The following is a 13261-nucleotide window of genomic DNA, read 5'->3' on the forward strand; positions in this document are numbered from 1 at the left end:
TGCAAAACAATTTAGAAATACGTTTCAAGAGTTTTGAAAATAATTCCCTTGGACCTAGTAATTACACTTGTAGGATTCTACCCTAAGGAATTAATCAGCAATGTGCACAAAGTTTTATATGTGAGCACCACATTCCATAAGAATTAAAAACTGGAAACAATATAGACTACCAGTTATAAGAAAACAAGTAAAGTATAATACTAGTACATTTATTTGATGATATAGTAAAAATCATATATTTTTAAAGGATATTGTCATGATATAAAGTGGGAGAGAAAAGATTAAATCATATGCATCCTGGAAACAGGACTAAAGACAGAAATTGCCCTGGGAAATGGGATTGGGAAAGGATGGCCTTTCACATTTCCCTGTTCTTTGTTCTTTGGGTCACTATTAATGGTATAGTAGTTGCTATACAACCAATAATAATTTGAATGTTTACTGTGGGCCAAGCATTGTTTTAAGTCTCTTCTGTTTATTTTCTCACTTAAGCCTCACAAAAACCTGATGAGGTAAGCATTATTATTAACATCCCCACTTTACAGGTAAGAAAACTGAGGCACGGAGAGGTCAATCAAGTAGTCCAAGGTAGAGCTATGATTCAAGCATGCAATTTTGACTCCAGGCTTGTTCTCTTTAACTATGAAGAAATAGTACCTCTGGTTATATACTTGTAGTATGGTGTTTGTAGATTTAAGAAACTGATCCCATTTTTTTTTGTCCTGGTGGTTTACTCAGCCAAAAAGCTTCCTCTCCTACCTAGCTGCATAAGTACCTGATCTCTTCAAGTCCTTATGTAATTGGGACCTTCAAATGAGTGGGACCCTGAATATAGGGTGCAAAATTACAATCTGCCCCTCCTCTGTTTTATTTTCTCCATAGTATTGATCTAGCATATTATACAATTTTCAGTTTCACCATATTATTTCTGTCCCACTCCCCACCCCCCCAGCCATGTGATCTCCACTAGGTTAGGGGCTTTTACCTGTCTTGCTAACTGGTGTATTACAGCCTGAAAAGGTATTGGCACAAACTAGGCACTTGATAAATATTTATGGATTAAACGAAGTTTTTAAAATAAAGCATGATTACAATTTCACTTTCTTATTTTAAAACAAAAACATGCATACACATGTGTATGGGGAGGAGAAGAAAAATATTTCAAAATGTTAATGGTGACTTCAAGTGATATTTCTCCTTCTTTGTGTTTTTCTGTGGTTTTATTTTCAAAATTCCATGTGAAAATGTACTATTTTATCATGACACAACCGCTTTTTAAAACATCTCTTCTAAACCTCCGGTAACATACATTGCCATGCGCAGCGAATCGCCTTTGCCGCAAATTGCAAGAAGCTGTTTTTCTTGTGAAACGCAGTTGACAATGGGAAAGGTATTGATGTTCTTTAAATAAATTATTGCTTTTAAATAATCTCCCGGTATTTCGTGGTGATGAACTATTCCTTAAAGAAATAAAAAATTTTGCCTCTCCCGGTGGACCGCGTAATGCCTGGGGAACACACCCACCTAGCAACCCCGAGCCAGCTCAAGTATGGCACTGCGCCTTTAATTCCCGGGTGGGGGAGGGGGGCGGTGGGTAATTTCCGCTCCCCCACTCCCTCCGCGGCCCTGGTGGCAGCTGTCACCTGTAAGGCGAGCACCGAGCACGGGGGATGGAGCCTGGCGCCCATTGGACACAATACAAAGGCAGAAACCTACCCCAAAGGCTGGGGTCCCCGCGGGGCGGAGGCGGTGGGCGCACGATGCGGCCCCCCGAACCTTCCACCGGGAGACACCCGGGCTCCACGGAGCGGGCGTGACCAAGGTCCAGCTTCAGGGACACACCCGTGCCGCCTCGGTGAAAACGATCAGGTGAGCCTGGCCGAGGAGGACCCCGCTCCCGGAATCCCCGCTTCAGCTCGTCCCAGCGGACGCGGAGACGTGCACCTGCCCCGGCAGCCGGGAACCGAGGGGGTAGGGGGTGTTGGGAAGGGGCGGCCTCGGCTCCCCTGCGGGGCTGGACTGACCATGGCGCTAGCCGCTGCGGCCGCCGCCGCCGCCGCCGGGGTGAGCCAGGCGGCCGTGCTGGGCTTCCTGCAGGAGCACGGCGGCAAGGTGCGCAACTCGGATCTGCTGAGCCGCTTCAAACCCCTGCTGGATGCGGGCGACCCGCGCGGCCGCGCCGCCCGCAGGGACCGCTTCAAGCAATTCGTCAACGACGTGGCGGTGGTGAAGGAGCTCGACGGCGTCAAGTTCGTGGTGCTGAAGAAGAAGCTGCGGCCCAGGCAGGCACCAGAGCCCCTGCCCTCGTGCGTCCCCGGCACTCCCGAGGCACCGGCCCTGCCGTCGAAGATCACTTCCGTCTCACAGGTGGAACCGGCTGGCCCGGGGGCTCCATCTCTGGCCGCGGCGTCGCAGGCGGAGCCACGTGAGGATCCGGCCCCGCCATTAGAGCCACAGGACACGCCCGAGGCTCCGGCCTCTGAGCCCACTCAGCCGACCGGGGAGCCGTTGTTAGGTCCAGCCCAGCAATCAGGGGGGCTCTCCGACCCCCAGATTCCAGCCTTTGAGCTAGCCCTACCCCCCGAGGAACTCTCTGCAGACGTGGCCCCGCCGTCTAGGTCGCCGTCGGTGGAGGCCTTGCCCCACGCAGAGGCGCCAGCCCCGGAACCCGGGAGTGGGGCGACGAAAGAAGCGCCCCCACCCCCTCTGCACGCGCCGCCGCCGAAGCCCTGCATGCTACCTGTGCGCTGCGTCCCGGGCCCCGCCGCGCTCCGGATCCGGGCGGAGGAGCAGGGCCTGCGCCGGCAGCTGTCGGAAGAGCCGAGCCCACGGAGCTCCCCGCTGCTGCTGCGGCGGCTGTCGGTGGAAGAGTCTGGCCTGGGCCTCAGCCTGGGCCCGGGCCGCTCCCCGCACCTGAGGCGCCTGTCGCGCGCAGGCCCGCGCCTGCTGAGTCCGGACACGGAGGAAGTGCCCGCTGCGCCGCCGCCGTCCGCCGTGCCCCTGGAGCCGACCGAGCACGAGTGGCTAGTGCGGGCGGCTGGGGGCTGCTGGACCCACCAACTGCACGGGCTGCTGCTGCGCGACAGCGGCCTGGCGGCCAAGCGCGACTTCATATCTGGCTTCACGGCCCTGCATTGGGCCGCCAAGAGCGGCAACCGCGAGATGGCGCTGCAGCTGGTGGAGGTCGCGCGGCGCGGGGGCGCGCCAGTGGACGTGAACGCACGCTCGCATGGCGGCTACACGCCATTGCACCTGGCCGCCCTGCACGGCCACGAGGACGCCGCCGTGCTGCTGGTGGTGCGCCTGGGTGCGCAGGTGCACGTGCGCGACCACAGCGGCCGGCGTGCTTACCAGTATCTGCCGCCCAGCGCCTCGTATGCGCTTCGCCGCCTGCTCGGCGACCCCTGCCTTCGAGGCGCAACCGAGGCCGACGCCACCGGTGCTGGTGGTGGCACTTTTGCGGCCCGGCGCCCAGTGCAAGTGGCCGCCACCATCCTCAGTTCCACCACCAGCGCGTTTCTGGGTGTCCTGGCCGATGACCTGATGCTCCAAGACCTGGCTCGCGGCATGAGGAAGTCGGGCTCCTTCAGCAAGTTTTTGGGTGCCTCGCCCATGGCTCCCCGTAAAAAGACTAAGACTCGCAGTGGCCTGCCGGCTTTTTCAGAAATCTCTCGTCGACCAACTCCGGGGCCCTTGGCTGGTTTAGTGCCCAGCCTGCCCCCCACAACCTGACGATCCCTGAAGCTCAGCTTGGTTGATGTCACCTGGCCTGCCCCTCACAGTCTAAGCCTGCCCAGAACAGCGGCTCAACACCTGTGGCTTCATCCTGTTATCAGTTTGTCCACTGAAACCTGTTTAACCCCGGTGGGCCTACGCCTCTAGCTTCTGCCTGAAGCTTGACCTGTCTCTGGAGATGGGAGTCAAGATCTCAGTGAGAAACCTTCTATAAAGAGCTCCAGAAATCAGGCTTGAACATTGGAGACTCAAATTTTAGGATCAAAGTTGAGGGCCCTTAATGAGTTAACCCGATGCCTCTGCAGCTACACCCTCCCAAGCCAGAACTAGAGTGAGCATCTCTTTAAATGTTGTGTACTGCTGGATTGTTTGTCAGCTTTAAGATACCTAGTGGTTTTGTAATCTGATGCTTTTATCCTGTTTTTAAATTAAAATGAGGTAAAACAACTTTCATAATAACCTTTTGAAATTATATTTTTCCATTTTTAGGCAAAACGCTCATTTTCAATCTTTTGCTAAGTATTTTGGAATTCTATTTAAAAAAAAACCCAGATGATCAGTATCTAAAGGAAATTAGTCCCAACCAACAAAACCCTTAAACGTTTATCTACCTCATTTTAGGCGCTCAAGATTCTAGAGAGACTCGAGCACAGAATGTGACCATTGTGAATGTAATTAATTTCAGTTGTACTGTGAATGCTCAATATTAGGAAACAAGTGCATCTTGGGAGTGAGAATGATTTAACAGTGAGAGGAAAGAGACATTTTAGCAAATACTTTTGATTTCTGGTTGTCTTTATGAAATATAAACAGTGTCTTCAGCACTGGTGGGTGATTATTTTGATTTGGCATGAATATTAGTTTTTTAAGTGTGATTTATCTGTGAATGCATTATAGGAGAAAAATAACTGGTTAAGTGGATACACTTAAACAGCAACTATTTTATATGAAAATTCTATAGAAACAAAAAGTATGTTATACCCACCTTTAAAAGCCATCTGAAAGCAAACAAATTATTCCAAAATAGCAAATGCAGAATTCTTTGCTCAGTGATGTTAGAGGGATGGCTAACTTCTCTGGACCTTTGTTCCCATCTGTAATTGAGAAGGTTTGTAGCTATTTACCAAGAGGTCCCAGGTTCAACACATTGTAAGTATAATGGCTCTTTTTCTGTTTTATAGATGGGGACTCTATTTGCTTAACCAGCGTTTTTAAAATATTGTGGCAATGCTTTGCTTTTGCAAATTATGTTTGCATGTCATTAGTTATATCAAATAGTTTTTGTGGCACAGGGGAGTGTGGGTTCTCCCCTCTCTCTATATATATATATCAGTGAGGCCTCCAACATTATTTAAGGCCGTCCTTAATGGAATGTTTTGATTTAAGCAATGAAATAAACAAGTCTTCCATTTTGTTCCTGCTTGTGTAATAATGTACTTCCCTTAAACATTCTCCAGCTTTTGCTATTCTATTTTTCTTTTCTTTTTATCTACTTAATTTCTTCAGTTTCTCCTCATCCTCTTCTGCCTCTTCCAGGCGTTTTATTATTGAAAGTGTTTGGATTGATCAGCTAAATGCAGGCTGCATCCACACACGAATATAGCATCCAAAAAATAACAACAGATGAATGCAGGCCCTGATCTGACCCTTCCCACCTTCCTTGCCTGGAACTCTAGCTAAGCTGCATAAATTATTTAAAAATGCAAATTAAATCTGCCTCTGCAGGAAAATTGTGGGAGGCAATAATTACAGCAATCTCAGCTGCTGAGGGTCTAGAACACAGAAAAAAATGTCAGAGGTTTTCCATGGTAAAAGAGAGGCTTGACGGAAACAGGACAACAAAGGTCACAAACACAGGTATGACCTGCCCTGAGAAAGACAAAATCTAAACCCGCAAAGTAGTAATAACATTAACCAATGTCTATTACACACTTAAATCAGAGGAGGGTTACTTAAACTGCCAGAAGAACCTTTGTGTTTCAGAAGGGCCAGCTGCAAGCCTTCCAAGTGAAATAAAACATTTGGCAAGAGTCTAGGAGCAATAAGCCAAAAACTTAGGTGTTAGAAACCACTGTTTTTTCCTTGCAGGTCAAGACTTTCTGAAACTATAAGTCAGTAGGAAATTATACTTTGATATGCATGTGGAAAGTTTTCAATAACCATATATTGTCTAGCAGGAGGTACACCTGTGAGGGGTATTTTCAACGAATGACAAAAAAAAAAAAGTTGCTTATACGTTAAGGCAGTTTAGCTGGCTAGAATTGTCACACGTTAAGGCAGTTTAGCTGGCTAGAATTGTCACGGGGAAGAGAATCACTCCTTTTAATGGGGGAGAAGTTAATTGTTATATAGATGTGTATGAGTCATCCAGAGCAAGCTTTTAAATAAAGGTTTATACTTCCTTTAAAGGAGGTTGGAGGTTGTTCTAGAATGTGTCTCACTTATCTAATGGAGACCAGGATATGGCTGGTGCACATACAGCCTGTGTTTATTAAGGGCCAGGCACAGTTTTAACCACTATGCAGGTATTAACCTCAACCTTGCAAGGTATGTCCTGTTAGTATCTTGAATTTAAAGTGAGGAAATAGAAGCCTCAAGAAACTGTAAATGACTTCAGAAACTCCAGGCTTCACAGCTATAACTATCAGAGCTAGGATGGCTTCCTGGTGCTCTTTTCCATCACAGTGTCCTGCCGCAGAAAACCAAGGTGGTCTCATCGCAGCCCTTATTCATCTAATGACCTTAGGCAAGTCACCTGTTCTCCAAGCTCTATCTCCCTCCTCCACGGGCCGGGCCGTAAGACTGGCACTATCTATCCAACAGGCTGTGAGAAGGGTAGAGCATAGGGAAGGAGTAGGTAGAGCTCCTTGGGAACTGCAATACCATCTTGAAATATTACCAGGGGTGCCCAGCTGGTCCCATAGGGGTATCTAGCTGCATTCCAAAACCAAATAGCTCTCATCTGTGGCTTTGCTTTACAAGATCACCATTCTTTAACCATGTTAGTATTTTTACACATAAATAACAATGGACTCTGCTGGGGAAAAATGTATTCCCACCAAAGGGAGATTATCTCACATTTTGTATATCACTTTAGTTAAAAATAGACATCACAACGTCTTTCTTCATGCACACTCCCTTAGCATCCCTACCACTGTCTTCCAGACCTAAACAGATGTCATCCAGCCAGCTGGACTGAAAGCGCTCAACGCAGTTCTAAAGCTGGGCCCACTCAGAACCCATATTCTCTGCCTCTTTTGGCCTTTTCGTGGAGGAAATTATTTGGCCTTTTAGAATAGTTTGATGAATAGACTTTTTAGTGCTCTCCAAATAGCTTTTTGCCTTGAACCTCTGTCCTAGCCTTACCTTTCCAGAACAGCCACACTTCTGGACTTGAACCTGTGAAACACAGGCGGCATCAGGTGTTTCTGCAGAGAAGTGGAAAAAAGGTAGAGACAGAGAAACAAGGGGTGTGTGTGTGTAGTGGGGGTGGGGATATGTCCAGACGTCTTCTCCAGAGACGGAAAAAAAACCTTCCTAGGGAGAAGGTGGTGCTGATTTAAGTTTCAACGACAACAGGTAAACACCCACCCTGCCGGTCTGACCCGTAGCCAGACTGTGACGGTAATACTGCGTGCGTGCGAGGTCTTGGAGAGGATTGCTCCATAGCAGTTGCCGGCGCCCACCTTTTCTTCCTTCTGCCCCCACACTCCCCTTTCACCTCTTCTCTCTGCGGGGCTCAACCACATTTGACCTAAATTTCCACCCAAGCTTCTGATTTACATGTGAATGAACAGCACCGCGATTTGTTCCTGCGAGGATCCCTGACGTTTACAGCCGCCGCTCGCGGTGGTACGTGGTGTGCCGAGCAGGCTGTTCCAGACAGAATGCGCGCCGGTTTGGGGCGCCGCAGAACGCCGCTTCCCTATTCGGTTTGCAATTTACAGTCTGAAAGTAAAAAATACACTAATTAAATCCACATTAGGAGGAGCAGCGGGGGCGGGACGAGGCGAGCGGGGTAGGCGGCCGCGGGGCTGCCTGTTGCCTAGCAACAACGCCAGCCGAAGCCTGCCCTCTGCAAAGAGCCAAAGGACAGCGCCGCAGGCAGCGGGGCTGGAGGCGGAACCAACAGGCGCGGGCGCTGGATGCTTGAGGAGGTGAAGGCAGAAACCCCAACGGAGACCCATGAAACCCTCTTTTCCACCCCGGGAAACTAAATAAGGCTCTTTTTGATACTGATACTCGAGATCAACACCCCCGGCTTCCCTCCTCCCCACTTCTCATTAACCAACAACTTTCCAACCAAGGCCTGGTGGCAAAGGAAAGCAAGCCAGCTTCCCAGTGGCCGGCTGGCCAGAATATCTTTCCGACAGAAGCAAAAAGGCTCAGATCCAGCCTTCAGGCTAAAGGAGCACTGCTCTGCAGGGAAGGCAAAGCCCCGGTGCTTTAGGCCAGAGGGCCTACTGCCTGGGGAGGAGGCTCGGACAAGTGTCGGTAGTATTCATCACAGAGCGAACAGTGCCCTCTGCGGGCAGCGTCCTGGCGGGTGGAAGTCACCGGGCTTCTGGCGCCAGCCCAAGCACCACCATCAAAAGTCTTAGTCTGGGTGGCTCAGTGGGTTATGGTCTGCCTTAGGCTCAGGTCATGATTTCGGGGTCCTGGAATCCAGCCCCTTGTGCGGCTCCCCGCTCATGGGGGGAGTCCGCTTCTCCCTCTCCCTCTGCCTCTCCCCGTGCTTTCTCTAACAAATAAAAGATCTTAAAAAAAAAAGTCTGTGGTGCCAATACTGAACACCTTTGGTGCTTATTCTTGCACTCTGACAGAATAACAGTGTGGAAGGGACATAAAATGGGGCAGGAAGAACACAGAGGCCAGACGAAAGGATGGGTACAGGAGGTGTGGCCCTACTCTCCCCATCTGGTAAGGACAACCACAGGAGCCTCATAATTCCCCGTGGAAAAACCCAGCACAGAACCAAAGTGCAGTTTAACGGGACCATGGCAGGCACTGCTCCTCTAGTCCATCCGGGGCTGGAAGTGCTTTATCTGAACAGTACACAATTTCCATTGGCCTAACTGATGACCGTTAAGTGTTTTTCTAAGAATATCACAATGGGAGAATGCAGGGAGTGCTGTACAGGGCAAAAGGCAGCAATAAATTTATTCCGTCCAGACTATCTCAAAGCAAGTTGCCCTGCTAGGCTGAGGCCTTTGGCTTGGAGGCCCCTCCCACAAGCGTTCAAAGGAGAGAAGCAAAGCATAATGTTAGAACCCTGGACTGCCTCAGCAGGAGCCCCATATGTTTTTTATAAAGAGGCACAATGTTAGCATTGTTCTGTGCTCAATAGCCCGACTGTTGTAACTAATGCTTTTGGGATGAATACGACCATTTAAAATTCCCAACCAGTCACACTTAGTGACAATACGCATCAGAAAACAAGCCCAGAAGCAGAGATTTCTCACTTTGGGGTCAGTTGGCTTTAAATACACATACACATGCCTTTTCACGTGCCCAACTTCCAAAAATACACAACATTTGCATGAACAATGTTCTGGGCCCTGGCGTGTGCAGCTACAAATACTAAAGCACATTTTCACATGTATATTTGAGAACTCAGCATTGACTCTGTGCACACAAGACTGACGCAGAGGGGAGTGTGTGTCCTCCATTTCATTCCACACCAGCACCTAACTCCCCACTCCCAACCCCAGCTCACCCCAGGTTAGCCTCTCTAGCACACAAGCAAAGCTGCCTCTCCAGGTCCTCAACCCCCCCATTCTGGGTCTCCAGGTCTCCCACGCCTTCACCTTCAGCTCCCCTGCCCAACAGCCCTCCTCAAGCCCAGTGGATCTGGTGGGGTTTCCAAGGAGATATTGGATAAACTCATTTTTGACAATATAATTCTTTCTGAGTCTTGGAATAAATGTCCCTGAATTTGTCAAGCTTTTTAGGCAGCAAAGCAACTGAAACTATTTTGTGTATGGGGAAATTCCCTATCCCTTGAGTCTTGAAGGGAAGCAGTTACCCCCACTTCTACTTTTGAGGTTGGAGGCTTGGGTAAAAACCAGGAACGGAGACCTGGGGCCAGCTAGTCAGGCCTCGGCCGTTGTGGTAGTGATGCAGTCACCAGAACTGTAGGGATTGCTGGTGGCAGCAGAGTCAGTCAGAAGGCCTGGCATCCCCCTTGGTCCCTCCTGGCTTCAAGCCTGTATCCCAGTCTTCTGAGGGATTCCCAGACCTGACTGAGGTCCTCCAGCAAATCTCTCTTCTGCTCTAGTCGGGCAAGGCTGATGTCCGTTGTCTGTAAACAAGATTCCTCCCCCAGGCTAGACTCCAGGTGACAGACACACTTCTCGCATCAATTATTAAGAAAAGAAAAAAAGACCATTTTGCAGATTAAGTTGAGATGCTCCTCTGATTTGTCTCCTCTGCCTAATACCAACGCAGACAGAGCCTCTCTCCTCACAAAAAGGGGGGAATACTGCAGTTTTAAAAATCCATAAATTAATAACCAAATAATCCACAAGACTTGGGTAAGGCTACATGAAAATACTTAGAAGTATCCTGGGAAGATCCCACCTGGGTCTTCCCCCTCCCCGCAAGGGAAAAGCACCAAATCAACCAGAGTCACCCCCAGTGATGGGGGTGAGGGGCAGAGGCAGTGCTTCCCACCCCCACCGCCTGTAATTAGACGAGGGGCGGAAGGAAGGGCGGTTTATCTGGAAGACGGGTCTCTGGGGGCCAGGCCAAACTGGGAGGCAGGGGGCGATGGCCAAGGTCGCCCCTGACAGCGTCGAGTTGGTCCTGAAGGAGCCGGACCCGCTCGTCCAGGCTGCGCTGCTGGGCCAGGACGGCGGCCTTGCCGGCCAGCAGGGCACGATAGGCGCTCAGCTCCTCGGCGGGCAGGGCCCGCACCAGCACCTCGCGTAGGGCCCGCTCGCGCCGCGCCACGTGCTCCTTCAGCTCCTTGGCGTCTTCCCGCTGCCGCTGCAGGAGCCCGAGCCGCTGCCGCAGAGAGGCCTGCGGCCGAGGGAGAGCCGCCGTGAGCAGGGCAGGGTGCCGCCGTTTTCCCGGACCGCGCCGGCAGGCCCCTCCCCGCCCCGCTCTCCCCAGCCCCCACCCCTGTCACCTGCTCTTCTGGGTCGCTGTCTGCGCCCGCCCGGGCCAGGGCGCGCCGCACGCGGGCCAGGCGACTGCCCAGCAGCAGCAGCAGGCCAAGCACGCGCTCTAGGTCGGCCATGAACCTGCTGAACCGCTCTAGGTCGCGGGGAGCACAGGCCTGGCTCACCGCGGCCTCCAGAACAGCCCCGCGCCTGGCCCAAGCCTGGGCCGCGCCGTGCAGCTGCTCCTGCTCCGCCTGAAGGTTCCGCAGCATCTTCTGGAGGAGGTCGGCTAGCTCCATCTGCAGGGAAGGCGTGGGTACTTAAAGGTGAGGCTTGACCCAGCCACACTCCTCAGCCCATAGTCTGGGCTCTTGCCACCCACAATCGCCGCCACCCCCTCCTCACTCACTTTCTTGGCTTGGATGCTGTTATTTGGATCAGGGAGACCCTGGCCACAGGCCTGGTCAGGCACAGAGTGGGTGGTATGGTTTTCAAACCTTGAATCCTCTTGAGAAGTTGGCAGGAGCTGGCTGGAGCTAAATAGATAGAACCTGGGGACAAAGCCAGAGCTCCCTGGGTTGTCCTGTCCCAGACTGCAGGGACTTAGAATCCCGAGTCCCTGGTGCCCGTCACTCACCCTGGCTCAGGACTACCACCAGCCTCCTTCCCAGCCTCCTCACAGGCTGGCCTCATTGCAGCCCAGACCTCTGCTAAAGGAACGAGCCCATCTAGGAGGTCCAGGGGCAGCTCTGGGCTGGGACAGGAAGTGAGAGTGTCACTCATAGAGGGATCCAGTCGGGCCAGCTCCTGAACCAGCTCCTCAAGGTGAGGACTGGGCCATGTTGGCCTGGAACCAGGCTGGCCCGTGCCCCAAGCCAGGGCAGTATGGCCAGGAGCACCAGGGGTATTGTTGCTTGGAGGTCTCAGGGCATCAACTGGGAGAGGTTTGAGAGGGTCGCTCTCTGCAGCTGCAAGTGAGTCAATGGTCAGCAGTCCACTGGGGTCAAAGGTTGCGATGTCGCCATTTGCAGTCCCAGGGGAGCTATAGCTTATGGTCTTAGAGACACCCACTGAACCATTTATCCTCTGCCAGCAGTCATCTGCCCCTGCAGTCTCTGGGTGCTCATGGAGGGGGTGCTCCGGGGTAACTGTAGCCTGGTCAGCCCTCTGGCCCGAGCCAGTTCCATACTGCTGGTCAGAGACATGGACACTGGGAGTGGAAGAGACACTGAATCAGAACAAGCTCTGTCCAAAGATAAGCATTGGCCTCCAAGGGCCACCTGTCCCCGTCCCTACCAGCCAGTCTCCCAGGCTCCAGCTAGGAGAGGGCTCCCCATCCCTCTAGCATTTTGTTGATATGTGCGGGAAGGGGATGTCTCACTCTGCTTGGAAGCAAGAGGCAACTCACCTGGGTGGGTTTCCTGGGGGGGCATGGGTGTCTGGAGGTGATCTCCTTCCGACCAGGGGGACTTCTTCCAGGAAAACCTCATCATCTGGAAGGGATGGGAGCCAGGCAGACCCCATGCATGTCTCTGAGACCCTCTGTTCCCAGTCAGTGGGGCTGCTCCGGGGATACTCTGCGGGGCACACGGCTGCAGCTTCCTTCTGAGTCAGGAACCTGGAGGAAGGGACCCCACACTGGCCACAGTGCCCAGGAAGGAAGCTCTTGGTGCTGCAGTGGGTGCTGCAGAGACACAGTGGGGTTGGGGTGGGTGTGGGGGGACTGTAGTGGTTGTAGTTTGCAAAAGACAGAATTAGAAGGCTCAAAGTGAGGGTAGGTGAGGGGCGCTCTCTTTCTTGGGCAAGAGCTATGAAAACTGCTTTTCTCCAACTTGCAGTCCCACAGTGGTCCATGTCTCTCACCTGGCAAGTTTGGCCTGAAACAATGGTCTGGGGGATTCTGCTCCTTGGGGAACAGCCTGGAAAGGCAAACAGTTGCTTGAAATGTAGCTCAAGTTTTCAGTCTCCCAGATGTCCCCCACCCCAAGCCTGCAGCCCCTATCTTCCACACCTGGACAACGGGCATGACCCCTCCTGGACCTCGCCAGGGAGCCAAGACTTCCCCTGAATCGCTCCGACTCCGACTAGAAGGCCTATAGGCATCACCAAGCTTCAGGGATCGAGGTTCTGGGTCCTCTACACCTCGGGGCTGGGTCTCAGGCAGCCGTCTGTTCCGGTGACCTTCGAACTCTTCCAGCACCCTACGCTCCTGGGGCTCGGGCCTGGCAATGCTAGAACCGGAGCCGGCCTCCCCCGAGCATTCCCCTGCAGATCCACCGCCCCGACCCACGCAGTCCAGCTTCCCTGGCTCGGAGAAGCACCACTTCCGCTGCTGGGTGGCTAGGCGCCCCCGGCCAACGGTTCCCCTCGAGGGAGCCCCGGAGCGCGTCGGCTCCGCTTCCCCGCCGCCGCCGGGGTGGCTG

The 13261-nt window shown here is 52.3% G+C and overlaps 2 protein-coding genes across 2 annotated transcripts in view; one reads left to right on the forward strand and one right to left on the reverse strand.

Annotated features, from left to right (window-relative positions):
• The first annotated feature begins 1373 nt into the window (after window positions 1-1373).
• Window positions 1374-5877, forward strand: SOWAHA (sosondowah ankyrin repeat domain family member A). The gene has a single exon (XM_019799465.2). It carries the CDS (start codon window positions 1504-1506, stop codon window positions 3730-3732), a length of 2229 nt encoding a protein of 742 aa, XP_019655024.2. The 5' UTR covers window positions 1374-1503; the 3' UTR covers window positions 3733-5877.
• A 4254-nt stretch (window positions 5878-10131) lies between these two features.
• Window positions 10132-13261, reverse strand: part of SHROOM1 (shroom family member 1) — a 7441-nt gene continuing 4311 nt past the window's right edge. Inside the window, exons 3-9 of the mRNA XM_034655734.1 lie at window positions 12850-13258; window positions 12702-12757; window positions 12247-12456; window positions 11476-12048; window positions 11248-11389; window positions 10865-11137; window positions 10132-10755 (exon numbers count right to left, since the gene is read on the reverse strand). Of these exons, the coding sequence (XP_034511625.1) occupies window positions 10423-10755; window positions 10865-11137; window positions 11248-11389; window positions 11476-12048; window positions 12247-12456; window positions 12702-12757; window positions 12850-13258 (1996 nt within the window). The 3' untranslated portion in view covers window positions 10132-10422. The remainder of the gene's footprint in view (window positions 10756-10864; window positions 11138-11247; window positions 11390-11475; window positions 12049-12246; window positions 12457-12701; window positions 12758-12849; window positions 13259-13261) is intronic.

The sequence above is a fragment of the Ailuropoda melanoleuca genome, chromosome 3 (assembly GCF_002007445.2).
Source record: "Ailuropoda melanoleuca isolate Jingjing chromosome 3, ASM200744v2, whole genome shotgun sequence".
NCBI lineage: Eukaryota > Metazoa > Chordata > Mammalia > Carnivora > Ursidae > Ailuropoda > Ailuropoda melanoleuca.